Source organism: Chiloscyllium plagiosum, chromosome 32, assembly GCF_004010195.1.
Source record: "Chiloscyllium plagiosum isolate BGI_BamShark_2017 chromosome 32, ASM401019v2, whole genome shotgun sequence".
Taxonomy (NCBI): Eukaryota; Metazoa; Chordata; class Chondrichthyes; order Orectolobiformes; family Hemiscylliidae; genus Chiloscyllium; species Chiloscyllium plagiosum.
The window spans coordinates 4,305,765-4,319,923 of NC_057741.1; the positions used below are offsets into that span (position 1 = coordinate 4,305,765).

At 38.5% G+C, this 14,159-nt stretch overlaps 1 protein-coding gene across 11 annotated transcripts in view; it reads left to right on the plus strand.

Annotated features, from left to right (window-relative positions):
* kiaa1109 (KIAA1109 ortholog) overlaps nt 1-14,159 on the plus strand; it is a 420,067-nt gene that overhangs the window by 153,557 nt on the left and 252,351 nt on the right. For all 11 annotated transcript variants that reach the window (XM_043674034.1, XM_043674040.1, XM_043674039.1 and 8 more), the window contains one exon: nt 8,826-8,932. In XM_043674034.1, coding sequence (XP_043529969.1) covers nt 8,826-8,932 — 107 coding nt within the window. The remainder of the gene's footprint in view (nt 1-8,825; nt 8,933-14,159) is intronic.

Sequence of the window (14,159 nt, forward strand, 5' to 3'; positions counted from 1 at the left end):
TGTGGATTTGAGAGTAGTATATTAGCGTTGGTAGTGGATTTGTTTTTGAATAGGAGTAAAAGTTGACAGGCTATAACGAGTGGAGTGCTAGGGTATCCTTGACTCAACATCTCCATTAATTACTTAACTGTAGAGACAGTATGATGTACATAAGTATGCTGATTATAGAGTTAGGTATGAATCTAAACCATAATGGAACAAAATGTTTGCAAAAGGAATAGGTTAATGGAGTGGGTCATCAGATGGCAGTGTAGAATAATGTGAGAAGTGCTGGTTGTAAAAATATGGAGATTTTTTTAAAAAGGCATGGAACCCATATGTAAATGTTCAGATAGTCTTGTGTATACTTACATAAGGAAGTTTAGAATATTAGCATGCAAGTCTAATAAATAATTAGGAAGACAAATTGGATGTTATTATACCTAATTATACCATACCTGGAATACTGTAAATAGTTTGAGATTTCATATCTAATGCTTAATATACTTTTCTTGGTGGAGGTACAGTGACAGTTCATGATATTAGTTTCTAGGATGAGAGGCTGAGTAAATTGGGCCCATACTACATAGAGCTTAGATGGATGAGAGTTTATGCAAGATTTTGTAGGGGCTTGATTATAGTGGTGCTGGAAAAGCACAGCAGGTCAGGCAGCATCCGTGGACCAGGAAAATCAACGTTTCGGACAAAAGCCCTTCATCAGGAATTCCTGATGCTGCCTGACCCGCTGTGCTTTTCCAGCACCACAATAATCTTGACTCTAATCCCCAGCATCTGTAGTACCCATTTCTGCCCTTTTGTAAGGCTTTGACAGGACAGATATTTCCTCTGACTGAAGAACCAAGAGTAATGGGGCACAGTCTCAGAATAACAAGTTAATCATTTAGAATTGCGATAAAAAAATTCTTCACTTTATTGTGAATCTTTAGAATTGCTATGGTAAACTGAAATCAGAAGATTTTGATTTATCGGGGAATCGCGGATATGGAGAACTGCAGGAAAATGAAGATGTGTTAGAAGATTAGTCATAATCATATTAAATGTTAGGACAAGCTTGAGGGGCTGAATGGTTTATGTCTGCTTTTATTTCTTGAGTTTCTTTTCATTTATTTGTAATGTGGGCATTGCTGAACAGACCAGTTGTTGTGAATGCAAGTAATGTTACCCTTCATGGTAACATTGGACAAATAAGATCCAACAAAGAAATCTGGCTTGATTTTGTAGTTCGTTATTCTGGTAGTTAGTTGCTGAATGCATTCATAGGAGGATGTGAAAGTAGTTTTAACATGAGCAGAAGTTTATATGTATATATGTATGTAATTTAGTTTGAAAAAAAGCAAAGACATAAATTTAACTTTTTTCCCAGTAATTTTTTTTTAACTTATTCAATCCCAGAGAGACATCATTCATATCTTAATTCTTTCATTTTTTTGTTTAACTGACTCTTCCCAAATTTCCTTTTTGGATTGCTGAATTGTTTTAATGTGACTTTCAAGTTCATATGGCCTGAACCTCCTTTCAGTTCTGCTAGCCTAAGTTGTTTTATTTCAATTCTGATGGCTTGACAACTTTTACATAAATTCTCTCAGTTTGAAGACTTTGTAAACTAACCTGTCCTTTTGCAAGGATAAAACTATTCTCCTGAACTGAAACCATATTCTTCTGTTAGAATAAAAATGCAACCTGATTCTTCTGAACCAAACTCAAACTAAGTTGCACTGTACCCTAATCATCTGTTTCTTCTGTATGTTGTAAACTCAAAAGTGCAAACATTTCATCAGTTAGCACCATAGTCATCTGTCTAGGTACTTACTAAGTCACAGTCCTTGGGATTATGTATTTAGGTCATTTTTACAAATATCAGTTTGATTTTACTGTTGTAAAAAAGTTATTTTCACAAAATTGAAATCAAAATCCTTCATGCTTTACTCTAAAAATTCAAAATTCCTAAATGATGATGGTATATATCATACGTCATATTGCATAGCGTTTGTTGCCCATCCTTAATTATCCTTGAACTGAGTGATTGCTGACCATTTCAGAGGGCAGTTAAGTGTCAACAAAATTACTGTGGGTATGGAGTAGAGACCAGGACAGGTCTGCAGATTTCCTGCTCAAAATAAATCAAGATAGGTTCTGACAAAAATTTAAAGTAGTTTTCATGGTCACCATCACTCAGACTAGTTTTATATTCCAGTTTGATTACAGCGGCCGTGGAAGATTGAGTCTATGACCCCCCCCCCCCCCCCCCCGAATATAAGACTGTGCCTTGGGATTACAAGTCAAGTGACATTACCACTACACCACTGTCTCTTCTCTCTGTGCCCCCCTCTCCCAAACAAAATTGAATTGGAATACTTGAGACTGCAATATCAGTTTGTAATGCCCCTCAAGGCAATTTGACATCTCTAATTTACTTTTGATTATTTCCTGGATATGTTGCAGTTTTCTTTTTGGTAGTATTCCTTATTCCTTACCATAGCATTTTTATTGAGGTACCACATTTAAAATATCCCTCCAGCTTCTGTGAGTGCAACCACACGTATCATTTTTCTGACCTACATTTATTGATGAATGTGTTTGTTGTACTACAGATTTGTCCGTGGTCTAGATTAGAGTGGTGCTGAAAAAGCACAGCAGGTCAGGCAGCATCCGAGGAGCAGGAAAATTGACGTTTCAGGCAAAAGCCCTTCATCGGGAATAGGGGTTTCAACATTTTGAGGGTACTCTGACCTGTTGTATTACTTGTACTTGCTTTCATGTGAATTCCATATGTTAAAAATTTTGTGATTCACTTGCTTTATTAATTTCCCTTAGTAATTTTGTTTCCATCTATACTAATAATGCCTACTTTTCTGTGATCACAAATTCAGGTGTGTTTTTCTAAATCTAAATATGTTTAATAGTTGATTAGCCAAAGCAGATCATTATTAGATATTTCTGGACATACTCTGTCAGCAGCGGTATCTGCCTACTAATCATAATCTATTTTGTTTTGTTTGTGTATTTCCTAAATAAGTGCATGCCTTTGAAAATATGTGATGGAAACAGATTTATCCTACTCTCTGGTGCATTGCATAGATCTCAACATAAGCTGTTTGGATATTTATTACAGTCTATACAATCTCCAAGTTGAAAGTGATGATGACAATGAAGGAACAGTAAGGTGGAGTGTGGCTTAAAGGAGAACTTGAAGGTAGTGATGTTTTCATGCATTTGCTGTCATTACTCTTGTAGGTGTAGAAGAAAATGGTAGAGGAGATATGGTGAATTTCAGCAGTACGTCCAGTAAGTTTTATACACTGCTTTCATTGTGTTTCAGTGGTGGATGGGTATCCAAGCTTTGACCTGGATAGTATTGTGCTTCTTGAGTGTTGTTGGACCTGCACTCATTTAGACAAATGGGGAGTATTATTTCTTACACTCCCTATTTGTGCTTTATTGGTACTGGTCAGGTTTTAGGGAGTCATGGGATGAAGTATTCACTGCTGAATTTCTGCTTTTTAGCTACTATGAGTGTATGACTGATCAAATTCAGTTTCTGGATAATGATAACCTTCAGATGTTAATAGTGGGGGAAACTCAACAATGGTAATCCTATTGAATGTCAAGGGGAGTTGGTGGGTTTCGTCTTGTTGATCATTGCCTGGCACTTGTGTAATGCAGATGTAACATTACTTGTTAACCCAAGCCTGAATGTTGTCCAACTCTTGCAGGCGTGTGGATATGGACTACTTCAGTATCTTAGAAATTATGAATTGTGCTGAAGATTACGAAGACATGAGCAAAGATCAGCTATTTCTTGATGCTGTGTGGAATGAGTTAAATTGGCTGAACACTGGCATCTGTGAACTTCGGGATGTCAGGAAGATGCTAAGTTGGTTCATGCAATTGTAATTTTAGCTGAAGTTTTTTTCTGCTCACTCACTGGTTGCATGTGTTGTTGGCTAGACCAGCATTTCTGCCACCTTGAACTGCCATCTTGAACTGCTGCAGTCCATTTGGTGTAAGAGCACCCATAGTGCTGTAAGGGAATTTCAGGATTTTGATTTCACTATGTGAAGGAACAATTTTGGACATATTTCAAAGTCAGAATGCTGTGTGGGTTTGGAATTGAACTTGTAAGTGGCATTGTTCCAGATGAACTTGGAAGCATGGGCATAGCTTCAATACTTGGGTAAAATGGCACTGCTTCCTGAACATTTTGCGGCACTCTTCTCACCTTGTTGCAGCACACTGATTGAAAACTATTCCTACACAAGACACCTTTCATCCCTTTACTTGCAAATGCTTCAACTTTGTCTTGTACTCTGATGTGCTGGGCTCCCCCATTATTAAAAATGAGGATGTTTGTCAAGTTTCTCTTCTCAGTTGGTTGTTTATTTATTCACCAGCATTCGTGATTGAATGTGGCCAGACGGCAGAGCTCAGATCTGATCCATTGGTCGTAGGATCTCTTGGCTCTGTCTGTGGCATGTTGCTTTCACTGAGCCTTATTCAGGTAGTTTTGCACTGTAGCTTCAACATGCTGAAAGCTTAGGTCCTGCTACTTGTGTTAACATCTGATTATGTTCATAGTCCACTAAATAACGAGGTGGTAAATGTAACAAGGTAAACAGTTATTGGGAATTAGTTAGGAAATTGTACTTAAATGTCAAGGGACTCTGATGGTGCAGTGGTAATGTCTCTCCCTCTGAGCCAGGATGCTCAAGTTCAAGTCCCACCTGCTCCAGCTGTGTGTAATAATATCCCTGAACAGATCGATTTTGAAAAAAATGTAAATGTCACCTTTAGCTGACATTTCACAGCTCCAAACCAAAGTTGATAAAACAATCAAATAATGACATTTCAGGGAGGGTTCCAACAACATGAAGATCAGTCTTTGGCTCCACAAAGATGCAATGGTCATCCCTCCTGATGGTGTCAGTTAGATTGATGAGGACATGTTGAGGTAGGGTTTTCCCTCTTGCTGTTTCCCTTATCAGCTGCTGTAGAGCCAGTTTTGCAGCAGTGTCCTTTACGATTCAGTCAACTCAGTCAGTAATTATGGTGTCAAGATACTTCTGGTGATGAACATTGAAGTCCTCGGTGTTTCTTTCAATTTGTTTCCACATACAGGAATGTTGATTCACCACCTTGAGTGAAGATGGTGTGGTTTGAGTGGTAATAGTAAGTTTCTTTGTCCATATTTGACTTGATGCTGTGAGACTCCCCAATTTGTATAATCCTAAACTGTACAATTTAGATTACGTATAAAATAGATTTGTTTCTATATCATTGAATTACTGGAGTGACATATTTTTAATCTGTCTGTCTGTGACAGATAACCTTTAAGTGCTGACATCCTGCCACAATTGAGATATCTTACTTCATTACATTTCGCAGCTGAATTAGGGAAGTGCACCCACAGTTTAAAAGCAAAATACACTGTGACATTACATAATGATACTGTCTTTTTGAACAAGTGTCTACTGGTTAACTATTGAGTATGATGAAATGTTACTTCTATGCGTACATTCTTGTGTTTAGAATAAAGGGTGGCATTTTGTTCAGTAGTGATTTTTTTAAAGGTATTTTATAGTTAGAACTATTTTAAAAAAGAAAGCCATTTCCCACTGTCACTTTGACTTTCAGATAACCTGACCTTTTCCCAGTTGGAGGAACCAAACAATCTAGGGAAACTTCTGACAATAGCAATTGGCTCTAAATTATTCAGGACACACCTAAGCAGACAACTTCCCAACAAATTATGATAAGAACAGCATTGTGTGCTAACCAAACAAGTGCTTTGGAAGCTTTTTCCTTTACAGTCATTGAATTTACTTACATTTAAATGTTATGTTTTAAACACTGAATTCACAGGTGTGTTAAGAAGAAAAGCCATAAACTGCAGACATTAACAAATATGCATTGAAGTTAACAGTTTGCACGATGTCATAATTTGCACTTTATTTTAAACAAATTTGAAGTGTTTCTGTTTTCACTTTTTTGACCCATTAGCCAAGATGACAAGGAACAATAGCAATATAGGAGTGCAGGTTCATAGCTCCTTGAAAGTGGAGTCACAGGTAGATAGGATAGTGAAGAAGGCGTTTGGTATGCTTTCCTTTATTGATCAGAGTGTTGAGTACAGGAGGTGGGAGGTCATGTTGTGGCTGTACAGGACATTGGTTAGGTCACTGTTGGAATATTGCCTGCAATTCTGGTCTCCTTCCTATCGGAAAGATGTTGTGAAACTTGAAAGGGTTCAGAAAAGATTTACAAGGATGATGCCAGGGTTGGAAGATTTGAGCTATAGGGAGAGGCTGAACAGGCTGGGGCTGTTTTCCCTAAAGCGTTGGAGGCTGAGGGGTGACCTTATAGAGGTTTACAAAATTTTGATGGGCCTGGATAGGATAAATAGACAAAGTCTTTTCCCTGGGGTGGGGTGCCAGATCTAGAGGGCGTAGGTTTAGGGTGAGAGGGGAAAGATATAAAAGAGACCTAAGGGGCAACTTTTTCACGCAAAGGGTGGTATGTGTATGGAATGAGCTGCCAGAGGATGTGATGGAGGCTGGTATAATTGCAACATTTAAGAGGCATTTGAATGGGTATATGAATAGGAAGAGTTTGGAGGGATATGGGCCAGGTGCTGGCAGTTGGGACTAGAATGGGTTGAGATATCTGGTCGGCATGGACGGGTTGGACCGTGGGGTCTGTTTCCATACTGTACATCTCTATGACTCTATGACTGTATGTCTTGATGCAGGTGTCCAATTAATGCTCACACTTATCATGGAAGGGTTAATTTTACTTTGTGGGCACAGTATGAAATATAAGAATGTGAATATACTTACGGAGCAAGAACGTTGTCAGTTTAATTGACAGGATTGCTGGTGAATCCTGCACAGAAATGTGACCAAGATATTGTCCTCAGCTGAATGTGATTGAAGTTATCAGAAAGAGTTGGAAAACACATTCTTGGTTTGAATAAGGCTGTATAAGGTGTGCTGTATGACTATGACTCTCTCTGACCTGGAGCTGCAGCAAGAATTGCAGTAAGGAATTTCAGTTAATTTTGGGGAAATTATGGCAAAACTAATAATGCATTGTGTACTTAGACATTTTTAAGCAACGACTGAAATTCACTTAATAAAGGAGAATTTTCTTTGACTCCTGCTCTCTGTATATTTTACTTATGATGTAGGGCATATACTGTTCCAGACCTTGCTTCAGGTGGTGCTGTCTTTTAGCAAAATGTGCAAAGAACACAATACTTGGTACAAATTACAAAGAATTGTTTGTTACAGTCAATGTTGGGCTAGATTTTGGGTTGTACAGGGAGAGTACTGAAGGGAAAATACACGAGGATTGGCAGGTGCCTCTTCACTCGAGAGAATTTCAAAGACATGCCTGAAATTTGTAAACATCACAATACAACACTTGGTTTGTACTTGGGTCTAGTGCTGCAATGAATTCTGAAGGAGTACATATGAATTTACCACAACTAAGAAGTGGATGCATAAGTAGGACCAGCAAGTTCCCCCAGCCTGCTCATGTGTTCATTAAGGTCTTAGCTGAAGTTTATTATATCAACAAACCTATCTATCCTATTGTACATACCTTGATTCCCTGACCGCTGAATAATCCACCAATCAAATCTCGAGTAGAATCAATGGTTCAGCCCCACAATTTCCAAGAACCTTTTCTTCATCTCTGTCCTAAGCAGCTGATTGCTTATTCCAGAACTATGACTCCTCGTTCGTGACTATCCCAGTCAGTGGAAACAATCTTTCTTGTCTCACCTTCCTTAAGTTCTGTATATTTTACTGTGATCATTTCTCAGTCTTTTTAAACTCCAGAGAATACAAGGCCATCCCCTCATTTCACTGTATTCTCAGCTCAGGATTGGTCGTCTCGTGGACAGTGGAGACATTTAATCTAAGTTTGTAATGGGACCTTGATCAGCTTAGCCAACGAGTAGCAAATGGAGTTTAATTTAGATAAATGTGAGGTGTTTCATTTTGGTAAGACCAGAAAGGGCAGGACTTACACAGTTAATGATAGGTCCTGTGGAGTGTTGCCAGAGACCTAGGGGGTGCAGGTACATAGTTCTTTGAAAGTGGCATCACAGGTAGATAGGGTGGTGAAGAAAGCGTTTGGCATGCTTGCTTTAATCGGTCAGAACATTGAGTATAAGTGTTGGGACACTATTATTTATGTACAAGATTTTGGTTAGGCCACATTTAGAGTACTGCATAAAGTTCTGGTTGCCCTGCTGTAGAAAGGATGTTATTAAACTGAAAAGCATGTAAAAAGGATTTCCAAGGATGTTACTGAGACTGGGGAGGTCTGAGCTGTAAGAATAGGCTAGGACTTTTTCCCCTAGAGGTTTGAAGGCTTAGGGGTGACATTAGAGGTTTATAAAATCATAAGGGGCATAGATAAGACAAATAGCCAAGGTCTTTTCCCCCCAAAACCAGAGGACACAGGTTTAAGGTGAGAGGGGACCTGAGGGGCACCTTTTTCATAGAGGGTGGTGTGTGTATGAAACAAGCTGCCAGAGGAAGTGGTAGAGGTGGGTACAATTGGAACATTTAAAAGACATTTGGACAGGTACATAAATAGGGACGGTTTAAAGGGATATGGGTCAAGCGCAGGCAAATAGGACTGGTTCAGTTTAGGAAACCTGGTTGGCATGGATGAGTTGGGCCAAAGGTCCTGTTTCCATGGTGTAATTGTAAGAAATGCATAACATTTTTAAAAATGTGAGCAACTACTTCTTAAAAAAAAACTTAATTTGATATTTGATTCTAATTTGAAATTTGGTTTGTTTTCATAATTTATAGGATCGACTGGATTGAGTGCTGGTCTGTTCCAAATATCCTACTCTGTATTGACTATACTTGGCATCCCATCTACCCTCAGAAAGCTGATGAACAGTTGAAGCAAAGCTGTAAGAAGCCATTCATTCTATTATTCATTCATTTGTTTATTACAAAGGTATAAAGAATATAGGACCACGATCAAGCCATTCAGCACCTTAGGCCTTTTTGCTCATTCAATTGGGTTGTGGCTGATTTGCATCTGAATTTCATTATGTCCACTCTGGTTCTATATCCCTTAATACGTTTGCCGAATAAAAATATTGTCAAACTCTGTTTTGAAGTTTTTTGCTAGCATTCAAATGTTGAGTATTATTATGTTGGTAAGTAATTAGTTTTTTTTATTTTGGCTATTAATGCAAAAACATTGTGTCAGTCTTTTGACACATCAGTCTGTCCAAATTATTTATAATTAATTTACTGGTTGACCTTTTCAAGTTGACACCTGATTTCTCCCTGAAGATGTATACATGCAATGTAAGTTTAATGGTGAGTAATCCTATGGAAAATTATAAATTTATGTAACTTTCAATCTACAAGGAAATTTCAGCTATCATCAGAAATAATTGCTGTGGCAACAACCCTGCTTTTTTGCATAGGTGAGGTGCTGAACAAGCATATAGAACAGAAGGAGAAGTAATTTGCTCCCATATATCTATCTATAGAATTTCATAGAATCCCTCCAGTGTGAAAACAGGCCATTTGCCCAACAAGTCCACACCAACCTTCCGAAGAGTAACCCACCCAGACCCATTCCCCTACCCTATCACCCTACATTTACCCCTGACAAATATACCTAACCTACACATCCCTGAACACTATGGGCAATTTAGCACGGCCAATTCACCTAACCTGCACATGTTTGGATTGTGGGAGGAAATGGGAGCACCCAGAGGAAACCCACGCAGACACAGAGAATGTGCAAACTCCACACAGCCACTTGCTCGAGGCTGGAATCGAACCCGGGTCCCTGACGCTGTGAGGCAGCAGTGCTAACCACTGAGCGACTGTGCCTTACTGTGCCTTTCTCTACAGCTTTTCATAGTTTTCTTTTTCAAATAAACTAGATGTAATTGCAACAGAAATGCAGCAAAGAAACAGGCCATTGTGTGCTAATGGTCCATAAATACCTCTTCTGACCCTAGTTTTTCATCACATCTGATGAATATATCCTTTTATTCCTCTTTGCCTCTTCTATTTATCTACTTCTCCCTTACATGCATATGTGCTATTTATCTCAATCCATTCAAGGTAGTGGCAAGTTCCACAGATCACTTTTGAGATGCTTCATGTGAATTTATTTATTTAGCAGTAATGATCTATTTATGATCTCTTTCTTTAGAAAAAGCTTTTATTTGGATATTTCGGTTTTTAAATTTACCTCATGCATGTGCCCCAGTCTTTAGTTCATTTCATTCAAAATGTTTTTGCTTTTGATTTTCTAATTGGGTGACCATGAGAACTCTATGATTTTGCTGCTTGAATAGCTAGGTGAGATTACACTCGAAATACCATTAAAGAATTCTATAGTCAATTGCACAGCAAGAAAAGTAAGATTCTTGCCACCCTGAGGGCGAGATAGCAAGGTGAGCCTTGCTTCAAGGTTAATGGCGAATGCCCTTTTTCATTATTGACTGTAAAGTCAAGTTTATTAAGTAATTATTTTGCTTCAGTAGTTTTTAAGGAGGCTGGCTGAGTAGGGAAGACAGTGGAAATAATAAAACCACATTTAAATTATATAGAAGAATAATAGTAAATAAACCAACAAATAACTCTAAGAAGATAAATCTCCTGGGCTGGACAAATTGCATCTGCAACTTCTTAAAAAAAAATGTAAGAAATGACAAAGGCATCATCACAGATGCTGAATAATTAATTAGAAAAACATATTGCAGCAGACGGCTAGCATATTTCTATCATTGTAGCTGTATTTAAGAAGGGCAATAGAACATTCCCCAGCAACTATAGACCACTGGTAGTAGGGAAAATAATGGACTCCAAAGGAGAACATAAAAATAAAGTGACGAAACTAAAAGCATAATGATGAAGTCACCATGGATTTCAGGCAGAAAGTCCTCTTTCAAAAGGTAATGAAGTGAATAAGAAAGTGTAACAAAATATGAGTTTTTATTGTCAAACAGTTTTTGCTAAAATACTGTGGATTAAATAATATGATCAGAAAATGCAGAGCCAGATGACAAGATATAAATGCACTGGAGCGAATGCAAAACAGATTTATTTTGTTGATGTCAGAGCTAAGAGGTTGGACTTGTCAAGAAAAGGTGAATAGCTTGTGTTGCCTTTCACTTGAAAAGAGAAGGCTGAAGAGTGGTCTAATAGAGGCCTTTAAAATGATCTAATGTTTTGCTAGAGTTGATGCAAAGAACCTACCCACTTGTGGGGAAGAGCAAAACCAGAGTCTGTTAAGACAACTTAGTCAGCAAGAAATTGATTTGGGAATTCAACGATTCTTATTTACCAAAGAGCATATAGAACTTCGTATAACTGGGAGTAATTTAGAAAGTAGTATGGAAAATATTTAGGGGCAGCTATACAGGCATCTGAGGGATGAAAGAGTAGAGCTGACAGTTAAATGAGGAAGTGCAGGAAGATACTGAATGGAGCATAAACACCAACTTGGACAGTTTGGAGCAAAACGGCAATTTCTGTGCTGCATGTTCAATGTGCATATGCCAGAATGCTTTCAAGAATGGCACATCTTGGCTTCTTCGGGAGGTTGGAAAAGGTAGGGTTATTCTCTATCAAAGACAGAAATTTAGGAGCTGACCTGTTGGAGGTTTTAAGGCGAGGGGTTTTGATAGAATAGATGAGCAAAAACTGTACCCTTTGGCCTGTGTGTCAAAGATTTAAAATCAATGGCAAAAGATGTTGAGGGAAGATCAGAAGCCTTTTTTTTTAAAAAGAAAAACAGTTGTCAGGATCTGGAAAACTTGATCTGAAGAGATGATGGAAACTGATTGTATTAAAAACAAAATTGTAAGGTAGTACAACATCTGTTTGAGTAGGAGCAACCTATTAGATTATGGACAAATAGAAGAAGGTGTAGAATAATTTAAACTAATCTTTTAAAAAACAAAACAAGGTATGACAAAGTCATTTGCACCAGTATGTCAAGGTGCTGTGATTCGACTGGGACAAGCCAAACAAAGACACATCCATCCTAGGACAAGCCAAACAAAGACACGCACGAGAATTCCTAGAAGCATGGCATTCCAACTGGAACTCTATCATCAAACACATCGAGTTAGACTCCATCTACCACCCCCTGAGAAAAGGAACAGGCAGTGACTTCACCACAGGAAATAACATCACCAACCCAAAGAAACCCAAACATATAAATAGAAAGCAGGAATTTTCAGCAGTGCTTCGCCTGAGGCCCATTGAAGATGTTACCTGGTAGGGTAACGAAACATCTGGAAATGAAACTTCAAGCTCACCGAGCAAACCTACATCCAAAAGGGAATAGATAAGTAAGAAGTAAAGAGGATGTTTCCACTAGCAGTGAAACTAGGACAAGAGGGCATAGCCTCAAGATTAGAGGTAGCAGATTTAGGACCGAATTGAGGAGGAATGCCTCTGGGTGAATCTGTGGAATTCCCTGCCCAGTGAAGTAATTGAGGCTTCCTCATTGAATTTTTTTAAAGCTGAGATTTTTTGAACAGTAAAAAAATTAAAGTTATGATGGAGAAGTGGTGCTGAGGGCACAAAAAGATTAGCCATGGTCTTATTAAATGGCGGACTGGGCTCGAAGGGCCAGATGGCCTACTCGTGCTCCTATTTCTTTTGTCCTTATGAGCTCTCAGAGGAAGTAATAGTGGCTGGTACAACCACAGCATTTAAAAGGCATCTGGATGGGTATATTAGTAGGAAGGGTTTAGACGGATATGTGCCAGGTGTTGGCAAATGGGCCTAGATTAATTTAAGATATCTGGTCACCATGGATGAGTTACCAAACGGTCTTTACTGTGCTATACGTCTCTGTGACTCTCAGTATGTCAAGGTCCTGCGATTTGCATACATTTCTTAGGGGCAATTTATGAAAGAGTTTTATAGTTAACTTTTGTTCAATAGATTCCAGAGGTTAAGGTGTGACATCATTACAGTCTTTGCATAATCTTGAAATCCTCAATGTTGTATATAAGCAGTAAATTGTTCCCACTTGGGAATAGGGGTAAGCCATTTGGCTCCTTCGGTCTGTTCCAACATTCAATGAAATCATGACTGATGTGACAGAACACTATATATGTGTTTCCATTCTATATTCTTTTTACTTTCTATTCCTTAATACCTTTGGCTAATTAAAATCTGTCAATCTCAGTTTTACAAATAACAATTGATGTGGCATCAGTTGAGAAAGATAGAATTCCAAATTTCCACCATGTTTTGTTTAATGAAATATTTTCTAATTTAATTTGTAAGGTCTGTCTCTAAACTGTGGACTGGGCTCCCTAGTCTTAAACACGCAAACTAAATCTATCCTATTTATTCCCTAAATTTTCTTTAATGCTTTTACCGATTCAAGCTCTAATCTTTTAATTTCCAGGGAATAAAATCCCAGTTTATTTACTCTGTCATAGAGTCATAGAGATGTACAACACAGAAACAGACTTTTCAGTCCATCTCGTCCATGCCTACCTAGATATCCTAACCTAGTTTAGTCCCATTTGCCACCACTTAGTCCAGATCCCTTCTAAAGCCTTCCTATTCCTATACCCATCCAGATGCCTTTTAAATGTTGTGGTTGTACCAGCCTCCACCGCTTCCTCTGGCAGCTCATTCTATACATGCACTACCTTCCATGTGAAAACGTTGACCCTTAGGTCGTTTTCATATTGGTCCCCTTTCACCCTAAACTTATGCCCTCTAGTTCTGGCCTCCCGCAGCCCAGAGAAAAGACTTTGTGTATTTACCCTATCCATGCCCCGCATGATATAAGGTCACCCCTCGTCCTCCGACACTCCAGGAAAAACAGCCCCAGCCTATTCAGCCTCTCCCTATAGCTCAAATCTTCTGACCCTGGCAACATCCTTGTAAATCTTTTCTGAACCCTTTTAAATTTCACAACATCTTTCCGATAGGAAAGAGACCAGAATTGCACGCAATATCCCACAAGTGACCTAACCAAGGACCTGTACAGCTGCAACATGATTTCCTAACTCCTATACTCAATGCTCTGACCAATAAAGGAAAGCATACCAAATGCCATCTTTACTATTGTACCTACCTACCTGTGACTCTACTTTCAAGGAGGTTTGAACCTGCACTCCAAGGTATCTC